The sequence below is a fragment of the Pinus tabuliformis genome, chromosome 8, assembly GCF_031772625.1.
Source record: "Pinus tabuliformis cultivar Carrire ecotype Pingquan chromosome 8, CPIR1, whole genome shotgun sequence".
NCBI classification, from domain to species: domain Eukaryota; kingdom Viridiplantae; phylum Streptophyta; class Pinopsida; order Pinales; family Pinaceae; genus Pinus; species Pinus tabuliformis.
The window spans coordinates 736717238-736732132 of record NC_142294.1 but is presented as its reverse complement, the minus strand read 5'-3'; the positions used below and the strand labels follow the sequence as shown (position 1 = coordinate 736732132).

Genomic DNA, 14895 nt, shown 5'->3' with positions numbered 1-14895 from the left:
ATCATGACGCCAAATGGGACACTAAGTATTGAATTAGGAACCACTGAGAAAGATTTTGATGATAAACAAGTGCCGAAATCAAGTCTAAGGTGCCAGTGAGGCTAACAGAGTAAGACTCCTTAGAAAGAACAAAATAATTATTATGTAGAAAGAAAACAATGAGGTAAGTACCTCATGCTCAACTCGTAATGAGTGTATTTTTGTAACAGATTAACCATACATGAAAATGGGAATTAACTTTTAAGCCGATATAGTTTTCCTGAAGTAGAGCCATGTTGTAGAGCCATGTTGTGTGGCCTGTAGAGATAGCATTGAATGCATGCTAACTAACATAGCTGAATTAAATGCCTAAAATTTACATGCAAATCAAACCAACCAAATAGGAGCTAGCAAAACCTTGCGACCTCTAAGCTATGATATTAGCGACATGACAAACCAATAAGTATGTAAGCCATCAGGAAGAGATAGGAGGAATGAAAATTCTGTATTGGGGAAATGAAAAGAAGAGAGAAGAAAGGTATAGGCACACGAGGCCATAGATAAGAAGAACACACACATAGATTAACTGTGCATACGCCATAAAAATTTATTTCTGGGACTTGTAAACTACTGTAAACATGAATCTACCCTTGCTTTTAGCAGAATTACTGTTATAATAACATGTACCATACATATATCATTTTCTTAAGAAAAGAAATATTGAAACAAAATAACACTTTTTCATTTCAAGAGGAACATAAACCAGAGAAACTGGAAAACCAAAAAAGGAAAGCAACTTCATAAACTGTAAACTATTACATAGTCGTGCCGAAGGAAGAATAACACCAAGCCTTCAAAAAACAACCAAATGCCCATGTCTAGTGATAGTCACATGAACCCAGTAAAGAACCATAACTTTATACATTTTATATAAGAATTTCAAATAAATGGTCCATCCATCACATGGTGCGAATGTGGCCATATTAAAAATACAATACAGTGAAGGGGAACTAATGGGAGGAAACTTCCTCTTAAAAACCAACTCTTATGTCGACAACATCAACCAAGTTCTCTCTATGCACATCATAGAAACCAACATAAACACACAGAAAGAGTTTCAAGTGACCAGGGGTCATGATAGCGCACATAAGAGGCTAAGGCTCAACAAGAGACAACTAGATTGGCAATGAGCAATCTTTGAGTGAACCACACAAAGGGTGACCACTTGAAAACAAGTTAACAAACGAGTGAGGAACCATGACTCTGTGATGTCCGAGAAGACCATAACGAAGGGAGAACCCAAATTTGATACCTATAAACACAAGAAAATGGAAACAAAGGGAATTTAGGAATGGCCTGAGAAAGATTAAGCCACAATAAACCCAAAAAAAGAAATAAGGATTATAGAGTAACCTTTACCTACGAAAATAATGCCAAGAAGAGAGACCCCTTTGTGTACCTGAGATCCAGCAATTGGAAAAAAAAATTATGGAGCGCAAAAGGAAACTCATGGTTTTGAAAAAAAAAGCAATGAGGGGGCTGGGGAAAATCGAATCTTACTTGTGAGCATTGGTCGGATACTATTTCCCTTGCCGCCGAAGTATTTTGGGTGAAGAAACACCAAAAAGGAGAAACCCTTGAAACCCTGAAAAGTACCCAACTACCTTACATTATTTACGGTGGAAGTGTGCACGGAAACAACAAAAATGGGGGTTACGTGAAACATTGTACTTGTGAGGTGATAGAGACATCTCGAAATTGAAGAGCCACATGCCTTTTCTCCTACGCGAGCCCCTGTGATGAAGAGAGAGGACTTCATTAAAACCTAAAAATTCATAAATTGACATAAACTTGAATTAGGGGTATAAATCACAGTAAAAAATCGTGGGTACCTAAGAGGGAAGCATGCCAGAAGGATGCTCACCAAATTTACCAGAAATGAACTGGATTGCCACATTCATCTCCAAGAAAAGGTCAGGTAGCCATGGTGCTACCCTTGCTGTGACAACAAAGAGAAAAAACCAAAATGAGCCTCAAAGTATACCAAAATATATTAGGATAAAGACATCATTGCAGGAGGGTTGTACTCAACGGATAATAAGCACACATCGTTGATCATAGTCCATCCTCGAAAAGGCAAAAGAGTCAGAGGAGGGAGCGTGCTGATCACGTGAAATGTTAGAGCTGGAGGAGTGTGATTTGTAGAGTCGGTAGGTGGTTACAACTGGAATTAATGGAGTAGGTCGAATACTTAGCACGTTAGAGCATGGTTGGTGCTATGCTCATATATACCTTTCGCGCCCATAGTGAATAGTAAGGGTATGGTTAGGGATTATAGTTAATATAGAGTTTACAATCCTAATGTTAGCCATGGGGGAAAATAAAACATAGTAATATGTTCCCAATCTTCTATACAAAAAAAATACTTTAATAAAAGATTATGACCAATATTCCTTGATGCAAAAGGATTTTATTTTTTTTGCTTATAGTGTTATTACTTAGATGACTGTGGGGTTTTGCTATGGGTAATTGAGAAGGGGGTGTGAAAAACGGTATCAGAGCCCAGATACTACACTAGGCCGTGAGGGCACCATCTTCTAAACTATATATATATATATATATATATATATAGTAATGAAAATAGACTATATAAGTTGTTGATGACTTTTGTGTGGTTTATAAGGCACTAGTGGACATAACTATGCAAGATTGCAAAGAGTACTCCTCCAACAAATATGGGGGCAAGGAGTTGTATATTGATTTGGGGGAAGGAAGTACTTCACTTCCCTCCCAGCTAGTGGATCTGGTGAAGAGTATTCAATAGGAAATATTACAGTTATAGAGCAGTAATGAACAATTAATGAGGGCCAATGTAGAACATGAAAAGATGATCAGAGAATGGAGAGAAAAATCTAGTAAAAAAAGTGTTAAACTAGAAGGAAAGTAGAGGGAAAAAAGGGGAAACAAAATCAGAAAAATCAGAAAGTGGAGGGGAGTCAGGTTAGACATCCCCAAAGGAACAAAAGGGAAAGAAGAATTTTGAGTTCCATGGCGAATTCAGAAAGATTAAGACCCTATATATGATGGGGAAAAGGGATAAGATGCAGATGCTTGCTTATTAAATATGATTAAATACTATCAGGTGTATGAATATGAAAGTAATTTGAAGGCTCTCCTGGCCATCTATCAGTTGCAACATAAACCTACCCTGTGGTGGGAGGAGGTCAAAAGTTTACATCAGTTAGAAGAAAAGATTGTATCCTAGGAAGAATTTCAAAAACACTTTAAGTCCCATTATCTGAGTGAACGTTATTATGACGATCATGCTAAGGAATTCCATGAGATGAAGCTGGGACAATTGTCCATGGATGAATTCATGGAAAAGTTCACTAATTTATTGCGCTATGTGTCGTATCTTAAGGAGGAAAAGGCCAAAATACAACGGTTTTTTAGCTGTTTACTCGTTTCATATAACGAGCAAATTGAGTTTGATCAGCCAAAAACCATGGACGAAATTGTTAAGGAAAGCTAGGCTATGCTACCAACAGTTTAAGAAAAGAAATGAGGATGGAAAGGCTTGGTAGAACAAGGATAAAATAAGCCAGTAGGGAGCTTCAAAAGGCAGAAGCCTCCTTACTTGAAATTTTTTTGTAAGGATCATCAAAGGAAGAAGATTGGTTGAGGGAATGTATCCCTCCTAGCACAATCTTACATAGGATTGAAGCCCATGGAGTTGAATAGTAAGAATAATGGTGGCACAAAAGATCAGGAACCATTAAAATGCTGGGGTTGTGGGGAGCCACACTTACTCAGAGATTGTCCACATAACCCCAGATCTATCCAGAATATTCAGAAAATTCAAGAGGCGTCAACAATTAACGATATGGCCAGGAATATTCCTAGAATCAGTGCAGCACTGGAAGATAGGCAAGCTGAGCAACAATCCACCATGATTGAGATCAAAGGTACTATCCTGAACCATACTGGCTCTGTTTTAATAGATTCGGGAGATAGTTTGAGTTATATTAGCCCTGAAATTGTAGAAAATATAAGCTAAAAATCGAAAATTTTAGGAATTCCTGGTTGGTTCAGCTAGCAACCGATACTAAAATAAGGGTCACTAGTCAAACAAAATAGTGTAGTATTAATTTAAATGGTCATTCCACAATAAAATATTTAAATATTCTCCCTTTGGGATCGTATGATATACTAATAGGCATGGATTGGTTAAAAAAGTAGGGTGTTGTCATAAAAGGCCTAGAAAAAGAAATTCAATGTGTAGATCAAGAGGGAAAATTTTGGTTAGTTAGAGGGAAACCAAAACCTGTGTCAGTTCGGTAGATCACAACATTACAATTAAAAAGGAGCGCTACGAAAGGATTCCGGTTGTACATGGTACAAGTGGAAACTAATGAACAACTGACTGAAAAAGAAACACTAAGCAGTCTACCGGTGATTAGGGAGTTTCAAGATGTTTTTTTCCAGAAGAAATTCCAGGATCACCCCCACATAGAGATATAGATTTTACCATTGACTTGGTACTAGGTGTAGCTCCAGTGTCTAGAGCACTGTACAAAATGAGTACACCAGAATTTAAAATGTAGTTACAAGAATTGTTAGATAAGGGGTATATGCGACCTAGTGTCTCGCCATGTGGGGCACCAATACTCTTTGTTAAGAAAAAAGGATGATACCCTGAGAATGTGTATTGATTACCGTCAATTGAACAAGCTAACAGTAAAAAACAAATACCCACTGCCATGAACAAATGATTTTTTCGATCAGGTGAAGGAATATAGATTATTCTTTTCTGTTTAAAGTTTTAGTTTAGGAAAAAGTTTAGATTTAGTTTCCTCAGTGGGATTTTCCCAGTGGAAGCAAATCTCATGTGAGAAATTTCAAGGTGAAGATTATCCTAAATTTTGTAGTCATAATATATATAAATAAAAGAGTAGGATAGATCTGTGAGATTATATCTTGGCCCAACCCTCCATCTGAGCAAGTGAAGTATGTTATGATGAAATTATACCCGGGGTGAATACTTAAGGCATGAAGTGCCAGCATCACCTGAGATTGAAGGGGGAGTAAATCGCTAACTAAGAGCTGAAGGATGAAGGGAAAAACTCGAGATAAGCCATTTTCCCCACAATTAGGGTGATACAAGTCACTTGGTCAAGAATGGTAGGCTTTAGTTGGAATCCTTAGTGGCTAACTTGAAATCAATTAGAGGACACCAAAGGGGACAGTGAGTACTGAATTAGGAACCACTGAGAAAGATTTTGATTGCAAAAAAGTGTCGAAATCAATTCTAAGGTGCTAGTGAGGCTAACCGAATAAGACTTAGAAAGAACAAAATAATTATTAAGTAGAAATGAAATAATGAGGTAAGTACCTCATGCTCAACCTGTAATGAGTGTATTATTGTAACAGATTAACCATACATGAAAATGGGAATTAATTTTAATCTGATATAGTTTTCGTGAAGCAGATCCTTGTTCTATGGCCTGTAGGGATAGAATTGAATGCACACTAACTAACACCGATGAATTAAACACCTAAAAATTACATCCAAATCAGACCAACCAAATAGGAGCTAGCAAAACCTTAGTGACCTCTACGAGACGATATTAGCGACATGACAAATCAATAAGTATTTATGACATTAGGAAGAGATAAGAGGAACGAACATTCTGTATTAGGGAAATGAAAAGAAGAGGGAGGAATGGTACAGGCACACAGGGCCATAGAGAAGCAAAACGAACACATAGATTAACTGTGAATACACCATACAAATTTCTTTCTGGACTTGTAAACTAGTGTAAATGTGAATCTATCCTTGCTTTCAGTAGAATTATTGTTATAATAACAAATACCATACATATATCATTTTATTAATAAAATAAACATTGAAAAAAAATAATGCTTTTTCATTTCCAGAGGAACAAAAACTAGAGAAACTGGAAAACAAAGAAAAGAAAATAACTTCATAAACTGTAAATTGTTACATGGTCGTGCTGAAGCAAGAATGATGCCAAGCCTTCAAAAACGACCAAATACCCATGTCCAGTGACAGTCACATGAACCTAGTAAAGAAACCATAACTTTATACATTTATATAATAATTTCAAACAAACTATCAAGCTAGCACATGGTGTGAATGTGGCCATATTAAAAATACAATACAATGAAGGGGAACTAATGGGAGGACACTTCCTCTTAAAAACCATTTCTTATGTCAACAACATTGACCAGGTTCTCTCTATGCACATCATAGAAACCAACGTAAATAAATAGAAAGAGTTTCAAGTGACCAAGGATCTTGATAGCGCATAGAAGTGGATAAGGCTCAACAAGAACCAAGTATATTGGAAACGAGTAATTTTTGAGCGAACCACACAAAGGGTACCCACCTGAAAACAAGTTAACAGACGAGTGAGAAACCGTGACTCTGTGATTTCCGAGAAGACCATAATGGAGGGAGTGCCCAGATTTGATACCTGTCAACACAAAAAAATGGAAACATAGGGAATTTATGAACTTCCCGAGAAAGATTAAGCAACAATAAACCCAAAAAATGAAATAAAGATTACAGAGTAACCTTTACCTATGAAAAGAATGTCGGGAAGAGAGACCCCTTTGCGTGCCTGAGATCCAACAAGTGGAAAAAAAATCAAATATGGAGCCCAAAAGAAAACTCACGGTTTTGAAAAACAATGTGATGAGGGGGTTGGGGAAAATCGAATCTTACCTGTGAGCATTGGTCGGCTACCAGTTCCCTTGTCACCGAAGTATTATGAGTCAAGAACCACCGAATAGGAAAAAAATCTTGAAACCTTGAAAAGAACCCAACTGCTTTACATTATATATGGCATAAGTGTGCATGAAAACAAAAAAATGGGGGTTACGTGAAACGTTATACCTGTGAGATGATGGCGACATCCCGACATTGAAGAGACACATGCCTTTTCTCCTCCACAAGCCCCTATGATGAAGAGAGAGGACTTCATTAAAACCTGGAAATTCATAAATGGACGTAAGAACTCGAATTAGGGGTATAAATCACAGTAAAAAATCTTGGGTATCTGAGAGGGAAGTGTGCTAGAAGGATGCTCATCAAATTTACCAGGAATGAACTGGATTGCCACATTCATCTCCAAGTGAAGGCCAGGTAGCCATGGCGCTACCCTTGTTGCGACGACAAAGAGAAAAAACCAAAATGAGCCTCGAAGTATACCAAAAGATATTAGGGTAAAGATATCATTGCAGGAGGGTCGTTGATTGGCAAACAATAGTCACACACAATTGATCTTAATCCATCCTCGAAAAGGGCAAAGAGTCAGAGGAGGGGGCATGATGATCACATGAAATGCCAGAGATGGAGGAGTGTGATTGGTAGAGTCGGTAGGTGGGTACAATCAAAATTAATGGAGTAGGTCGAATACTTAGCACATTAGAGCATGGTTAGTGCTATGATCATATATACATTTCGCGCCCATAGTGAATACTAAGGGTATGGCTAGGGATAATAGTTAGTATAGAGTTTATAATCCTAATGTTAGCCATGGCGAAAAATAAAACATAGTAATATGTTCCCACTCTTATATACAAAAAAAATACTTTAATAAAAGATTATGACCAATCTTCCCTGATGCAAAAGGATTTTTTTTGTTTTTGTTTTGCTTATAGTGTTATTTCTTAGATGAATGTGGAGTTCTGCTATGGCTAATTGAGAAGGGGTGTGACAAAGACTATCCCGAGAAGAGAAAGAGGCCATGTTACAACACCAGAAGCAACAACAATAAAAAAAGAAGAAAATACAATCAAAGGAATAATCGTGATAGAACATATGAAAGAAGAATAAGAGACTCCTCAAGTGACCACGAAGAAGATAATCCTCCTCAAAAAAAGTCAAGGGCTCCCAGGTATGAAAGTAACTTTTGTGGAGGTAAATCCCCTCTGCGGACAGAGGCGATCCCTACTAGCCCAGACCGGGTCTAGCAACAATCAAACAATGCTATCACGTAAGTTCCTAATTGCAAATTAAAGGTGGATGATGAGAACCTACTTGGATTCCAACGCTAATATTCGTAGAAGAGACGTCGCTCTCGTTCCTTTGCTTCGGTCGGTCACGATCCCCACGATCTCCGTGATTGGACACTTGCACATGCAAAGAAAAACACAAATACAAGCATAAAATCTAATAGATGCAATTATATATCAGTTAGAAAATATATAACTCAACATAAATCATTACAAAGGACAATGAGAGTGGAACCATAATGATAGTCATCTATTATTGATAAATAACAAAGAAGAATACAAACATAGTTCTGACGTCAAATCCTCCTTTGGCTAGGTGATCAGCTACACAAGTCTTGCAAAGCTTGTTGGGATGGGAAACAAGCCTCTCTCTCCTTGGTGACAAGAATCTCCTCACTTAGATTTGGCCTTATGGATGCAAAGAAGGCTCTTGCAACTTCAATCTCTTGAACTCCTGGAACTCTTACTATCACTAGCACTAGCTGGAACTAGCTTGCTCAAGGCAAAAGAACAAGCTTTTATAGATAGAGGGGAAGGAGATAGGATCAACCACAATATTCATGGGATTGGCTTTATCACTTAGAAGCTTCCATGAAAGGTGGAAAACCACTTCCCTTCTATGGAGATTCGAAGCCAAACCATCCTAACTCAACACGGATTCAGTTGGTGAATGGGTTAAGGAGAACCTTCGGAAGTTTGTTTGTTAAAAACTTTACCCAACTGGGTTGGCGCGAGTGCGACTTTGAGACAGAGCACCAACTGGTGCACCCTCTTTAGAGGATTTCCCCCATTGGCGCGAGCAGTACACTATGGAACCGCACCAATGCAAAAGAGGTCTTTTTATGGGTATTCTGCAGGAGATGTCTTCAGGGCATATGAAGCTCATACTTAGAGGAATATAATGCAAGTGGTTTCAGGTCATGCCACTTCTCACAGGTCCCAGAATGAGTCCTCCAGCGTGTAGGAGAGGGGTAACAGGGACGGTGACAAACGGTGGCAAATTACTGTGTAACAGATGCCCCCTAAAGCATGAGGCCCGAGTGAGAGAGGGGTGAAATGCTTTTACAAGAACATGCGTAACTAAAAACACTGCTGCCGGAGAACCTGTGTAAAGAAGCACAATTGATATCTCAAGTACATGATATATGTGGTATGGGCGCAGCCATCCATAACAGAGCACACAAGAATCTAGATCCAAGGTATGGGCACAGCCATCCAATGAGGATCGATAAATAGACTCAGGCATGGTCGCATCCATCCAATGAATGAGTCATGTAATGATCATAATAAGCCACAAATCGCAGCCTGGATTCCAACAAAAAAAATCCAGGGTCTTGCGCTCCATCTCGACCCGAACAGAGTACAAGTTCAGGCATGCGAATACATGAGTTGGAGTCGAACATGCATGAACATCGTCTAATTACTAGTCAATAATGAAAACTATTAACAGATGCGAGAGGTACCACCAATAATGACAATGGCCCTCAAGGTACTATAGGTACAATCTACAGCGTGTGAATAAGTGAGCTGGCGTCGAACACCCGTAGAATCATTCGATCGGAGGCCAATGATGAAAACCTCTCGTCGAACATGAAGAACCTGCCATTGAGGCATGCAGGCTCCAAGGCACCGGAAGGGAGTCTCTAGATCAACTTCCTGGATAATGAGCTGAAGTCGACAGTAAGTGACCTTGATCAAAGGTGGGCCATAGTGTTTCCCACATCATTGACACGAGACAAAGGAAGAATGTTGTGGTGAATCAGAATTATGTGAGGTATCATAGGGAGGTTGTAATTCTGCAGAGGTCAACTTCTCTTGAACATATCGGCGGCACGAAAGTGGACTTGGCAGTATTTGACATCAAATGAGCAGAGGTCATGGTGACAAGGCAATGAGTAGATGATAGGTCAAACAGGATCACCCAAAACCCACGAAGGCAAGTGAAAAGCGAGATGAGATGTCCCCACCTAGACACGAAAGCAGACAAGTGCCATGTTCAAGAGCGACATACTGCTGACACAATAATGATTATGGTTCCATTTTCCCCACCATTTCTGGCGAGTACCCTGATTATTTTTTGATGACAAACTTGACGGGGATAGCATATGCTTGTACGACGTCATTACGACAGAATCCGATGTCATTAAGTTTTAACGAGTCTGACAAAGTAAGAACTTGGCATCTTTTCATGTTTAGAGAGTTTGAAAAGACAGCAGAAAAGAAAACTCCAGGGGTGTCCTTTTTCGTAAAGTTGTGTCTCGTGAGCCCGAAAAAGTATAAAACAATGCTCGAAAGAACCGCCCAATCATTACGATCGAGGAGTACTTTTCATATGTAGTGACATCGACCTGAAAAAGTAAAAAAGCGATCGATATCACGTCGTTTCGTAACCATTAACGAGCCTGAAATGACAAAGACCCGACAATCTTTTTGTTTTTTACACGGTCGGAAAAGAGTTTTTTTACGCCTCTTATTTCCATTTAACGAGTCAAGAGGGAACTCAGCAATCTTTTCGTCTTTAAACGGTCGGAAAAGAGCTGAAAGCAGACCTCCATTTTTATTCTCTTTAACGAGTCAAAAAGGGAAAAATACTCGGCAATCTTTTCATCTTTTACGAGTCAGAAAAGAGCTTAAAGGAGACTCGTCCTAGAGGAACGAGTGGTATAAAGGGTAGCAACTAGTTCCAGCAATGGTGGAACTGCTCAAAACATGTAATGGTCAAGAGGCTGGCTAATAAAACCACTCATCGTTGCGGTTCCTCAGGAAAGGATAAACAACCAAGTGAAAGCATATGATCGGCCAAAGAGATGGTGGCGATGGAAAGAAACAACCAAGGCTCATCTAATTTTAATGGATAAACGACAATCACGAGATGTAAATCGAGTATGGGTTCATTTTTACACAAGCTTGAACCATGGAGAACTCTGCTTGGATTCGGTTTCATGTTTACACAAGCTTGAAACGAAAAACTATGCTTGTTATAAGCTCGCATGCCCCCAGCATAATGACGCAAATCGAGGTACATGCCCCCCAAGCTTCATTGCATTCAACAAAGTGGATGGAATGAAGGTTCACTCTCGAGATCGATGAAAGACTCGACTTGTATTTTACGAGATCTTAATCAAAAGACTCGATTTGGAAAGGGATTTGTTTCATTTGTTAATGAGGTTGACACAGTAAAAGAACTATCCTCAAAACCCTTGTTTCATTTTTTAACGAGCTTGACACAAGATCAGGAACTATGCTCTGACCAAACCTAGTTTCATTTTTTAAGGAGCTTGACATAGGAAAGGAACTATGCTCCGACCAAACCTAGTTTCATTTTTTAAGGAGCTTGACACCGGAAAGGAACTATGCTCCACCTGAACTTCATCATAATGAATAGAAAGTCGGGGCTTCCAAGATTGCCACTCCCGGTGGAAGGGAAACATCTTGGAAGTCAGGGCCCAATGCCCCCAGGACACTATGCACGATGGCGGCATCACTGGATCCAGGCATGGGATAGGTGGCCACGTAGTTGATCTGTGGTGGGGTAGATGCAACTAGTGGATGAAAACTAGGAGGGGACGACAACGACGCAGGAGGCATCGGGGGACTAACGAATGACACTTGATCGATAGTCACAATTCTTCCATCGTGCGGAAAGCAAACCACACGGAAAAGTGAAGAAACAAGGGCCCCCATGGCGTAAACATAGTCGCGACCAAGGAGAAGACTAAAGTCTAAAACACCTTGGGTAACCAAGACGTCTATATAGACGGTTTTGCCTCCCAAAGTAATAGGGAACTTCGGGAGAACTCCTAGAGATGGACAGGCTCCTCCGTCGAAGGCCAACAGATTCTGAGTGACTGGCCCAAGCTGCGAGGAACCTAAAGCTTGCCAAGTAGTGTACGGCATAAGACTGACAGACACCCCTTCATCTAAAACAGTGCCAGGTACTACCTTAGCACAGGCATGTACTATGATCTGGAAAGGCATATGGGATGGAAGGCGACCGGCGATCAGGCGATTCCAATCAAAGGAAGCGATCAGACTACTTGGTGGGGGAATCGTATGATTGACCCCATGTGCTAAAGGAACCAAAGGAGAACCTTCAGGAGTAGCTGGGTTAGGAGAGTCATTTCGGGGCTCAGGAGAATCTGAAGAGACGAGAAGAACATGGGCGTGATTCTCTTCCGAAACAGAGTGAGCGAGCGGTGGACTCGAGTCGACACTCTTTTCGACCAATGGTTGGTCTGGAACAGGCTGGGGACAGCTGGGTTCGGGAAGAGGGGCCTGGACAAGAGAAGAATTTGAAGCAATCTCTTTGTCAGCAGGGGGACGATCTGCAGCTGTAGAGAGACGTCAATATCCAACGGGTAGTTGGGGTGAAGGAGCTGTAAGACTTGCCAAAACACCAGAGGCTTTATCCATGAGCGGACAAAGGTGAAGGGGATGATTGCCTTCACAAAGTCTACAGGGGATTCGAATCTTCCCTTTCTCCTTACCTTTGTGAGTCGATAGGGGAACATCACCGTGAGCCTCAGTGGACGATGAGGGGTGGGCCGGATCACGAGACCATACTTCTAAGACCCTAGGGATGCCAGGACAATCACGAAGAAGATGGTCCCCCTTGCATAATCTACAAGGAAATTTGACCTTCCGCGGAGGAGCAAAAGGTGGCCCGACTTCAGGTGTACTCGGAGCGAAATGACCAGGGTTCCCGTTAGAGGGGATCCCTGGGTTGGTGAACCCCAGAAAAGTTGCCATCGAGAACGAAAAAGAAGCCTACTCAAGCTAACGCAAACGAGATCTAACGGGGTAAATGTGAACGCGGCCGAATAAATTTTAAGACAAAGGAAATGAACTTGACCTTTTCATGTTTTAAGAGTCGAGAAAAGGACAAAAAGGTGACTCTAGTCACCTTCGAATGTTTTGTGAGCCCGAAGTGACAAGTGCTCAAGTGAGCCTTTTCTTTTAAGGAGTCTGAAAAGGATCAAAAGTGACTACTCTGGAGAAACTAGGCAAGGGTTTACCAAACAAATCCGTAAAACTGCATATACACCTTGGCAATCATATGAAAACCAAGGACTTTCCGTACGGCAGTCAATCTTCCCGAATGTTGTGTTCGGTGCGTTACGGCTTGTAAGGCAGCAGACACGGCTTCCTGTGGATCAAGGATGATAACCTAGTGGGGTCTCCCCATATACTCGACGGTACGTGGGAGCACAAATCCATGTTAGACCACTATCGAGTCACAAAAGGAGGAATCACCCAACCATAATGTGAAACAACAGTGACTAGGTTTAACGACGCCGGAACACGTCTCTAGCCTAGACCTCTATATGTGTGCATTAATTTCCAATGCGTTGTTAAGTTTATTCAGTTCATTTTACAGTTGATCTTTGATTAGGTTTCAGTTTTCAGGCCTTACCGTATGTAATCTCTCACAATTCCCTACATGCAATCTATATGCCAAAAAGTATCATTTCGTTCGATGAACACTAACTACGAGAGAGTTGAGAACTTTCAATCAAACAAAATGACCATAAAATAATCAACAACAACCCTAATGTAGCTAATGGCAATTAACGAAACTTTTCTTTAAAGTCACTAATCGCTAACAACAACGAAAAGCTCTAATTTCCATTAACTAATTCAAAGCAAAAGAGATTGTTTGTTTTCTTTTCAATGGCAAAGTGCACTAAACAAATTTTGAGAGATAATAACAACGAGTAAAAGAGACAAACTTCACTCAATGAGAACACAATCAAGTCCCTGAAATACCAAGGCAGTCCTTCAAAATGATGAAAAACACCAAAGACTTCAATGAGCCATGTGATCTAGGCCCAAAACGAAGCTGAGCGGAATCCAAGTTAAAAAGAAGTAAATCACTCAAATAACGCAATAAAATACTTAACAACCACTGAACAAGTGCAAGAGAGTAACCAAAAAGTCGACTGGAATGATAGAAGACCAAAACTCCTAAGGAAGGCTCAATGCACAAAGCCACTAGATGCCCTAGGGCTAAAATGTGAAATCGATGGAAAATGGAAAACACCCAAAGTATGCAAATGTAATCTATGCACACTTTTCATTCATATCCTGAAAATGAGAATTCTAATTATGCAAGTGTGATCTATGCAAGATAATTCTCAAACACATGATGATTCTAATGTAATCTAAGAACCAATCAAGTGCAAATCAAGAAAAACAGGTGTGAGTTCCAAAGATCATAAACTAAAAACACTCAAAGGCGATTAACACTCATACACAATTTAGCCCCCCCGACGAATGAGGGGGAAATTTTTTTGCAAAAACAAAAGCAAAAAGATGCAAAATTGTGAAAAGACTGAGACAAACCTCCAAGTAATGATCAAAGGAAATCAAATTAATAATTTGCCAAAAAAAGCTCAAAACCAGTCAAACAAGACTCTGACACACTCAAGTGATTGAAAAAGGTGTAGCTAGACACAAAACCCAAGCTTGGAACGCTGCAAACAAGCAAACTGGAAAAGTTCACAGGCCTGGCACGACTGTCAGGCGGAAAATTAGCACCAATTGAGGATTGGCGCGGGCTGTACACTGGCAAGTGGCGCCAATTGGCGCGACTGTCATGCAAAAAGGCGCGCTAATCAAGCTTGCTAGGTCAAAAATAAAAACAAGCAATCCAAGGCTTGGTTAACAGTATCCAGGCAGACCAGGAATCAAGACACAGCAAGAAATCCAACCCAGAAAGCTATCTAAGCAATCCAAACAGGAGAAAACCAAAGAGACAAGACAAACTCCAAGTTGTTTAGTCCGTAAACCAAACCGGAGATTGACTGAAGTGGCGTTGATCTACTTCGCTAATGCAAAGCAATAGCGTTTCGAAGGCTATCTCGCCGTACTTCAGGC

At 40.2% G+C, this 14895-nt stretch overlaps 1 protein-coding gene across 11 annotated transcripts; it reads right to left on the bottom strand.

Moving 5' to 3' along the window:
* Window positions 1–885: 885 nt before the first annotated feature.
* On the bottom strand, window positions 886–7361 carry LOC149237686 (uncharacterized). 11 transcript variants are annotated; one of them, XM_089366860.1, is made up of 10 exons: window positions 7103–7361; window positions 6899–6961; window positions 6728–6828; window positions 6584–6623; window positions 6390–6476; window positions 1904–1978; window positions 1711–1773; window positions 1540–1624; window positions 1399–1438; window positions 886–1291 (listed from the first exon to the last, which is right to left on the bottom strand). In XM_089366860.1, exons 1-8 carry the CDS (start codon window positions 7128–7130, stop codon window positions 1560–1562), a joined length of 522 nt encoding a protein of 173 aa, XP_089222986.1. In that variant the 5' UTR covers window positions 7131–7361; the 3' UTR covers window positions 886–1291; window positions 1399–1438; window positions 1540–1559. The 11 variants fall into 11 exon arrangements, with proteins under 11 accessions (XP_089222986.1, XP_089222988.1, XP_089222985.1 ...); XM_089366862.1 differs by having other exon boundaries at window positions 6728–6755; window positions 7103–7357; XM_089366859.1 differs by having other exon boundaries at window positions 6728–6812; window positions 7103–7350.
* Between the last annotated feature and the right edge of the window lie 7534 nt (window positions 7362–14895).

Coding starts and splice junctions, on each gene's coding strand:
- LOC149237686 (XM_089366857.1), bottom strand. CDS start 7,126: ATGTGGCAATCCAGTTCATTCCTG. Junction 6,993..7,102: donor GGCAATCCAGTTCATTCCTG/GTAAATTTGATG, acceptor ATGAATTTCCAG/GTTTTAATGAAGTCCTCTCT. Junction 6,477..6,583: donor TCCCGACATTCTTTTCATAG/GTAAAGGTTACT, acceptor TTGTGTTGACAG/GTATCAAATCTGGGCACTCC.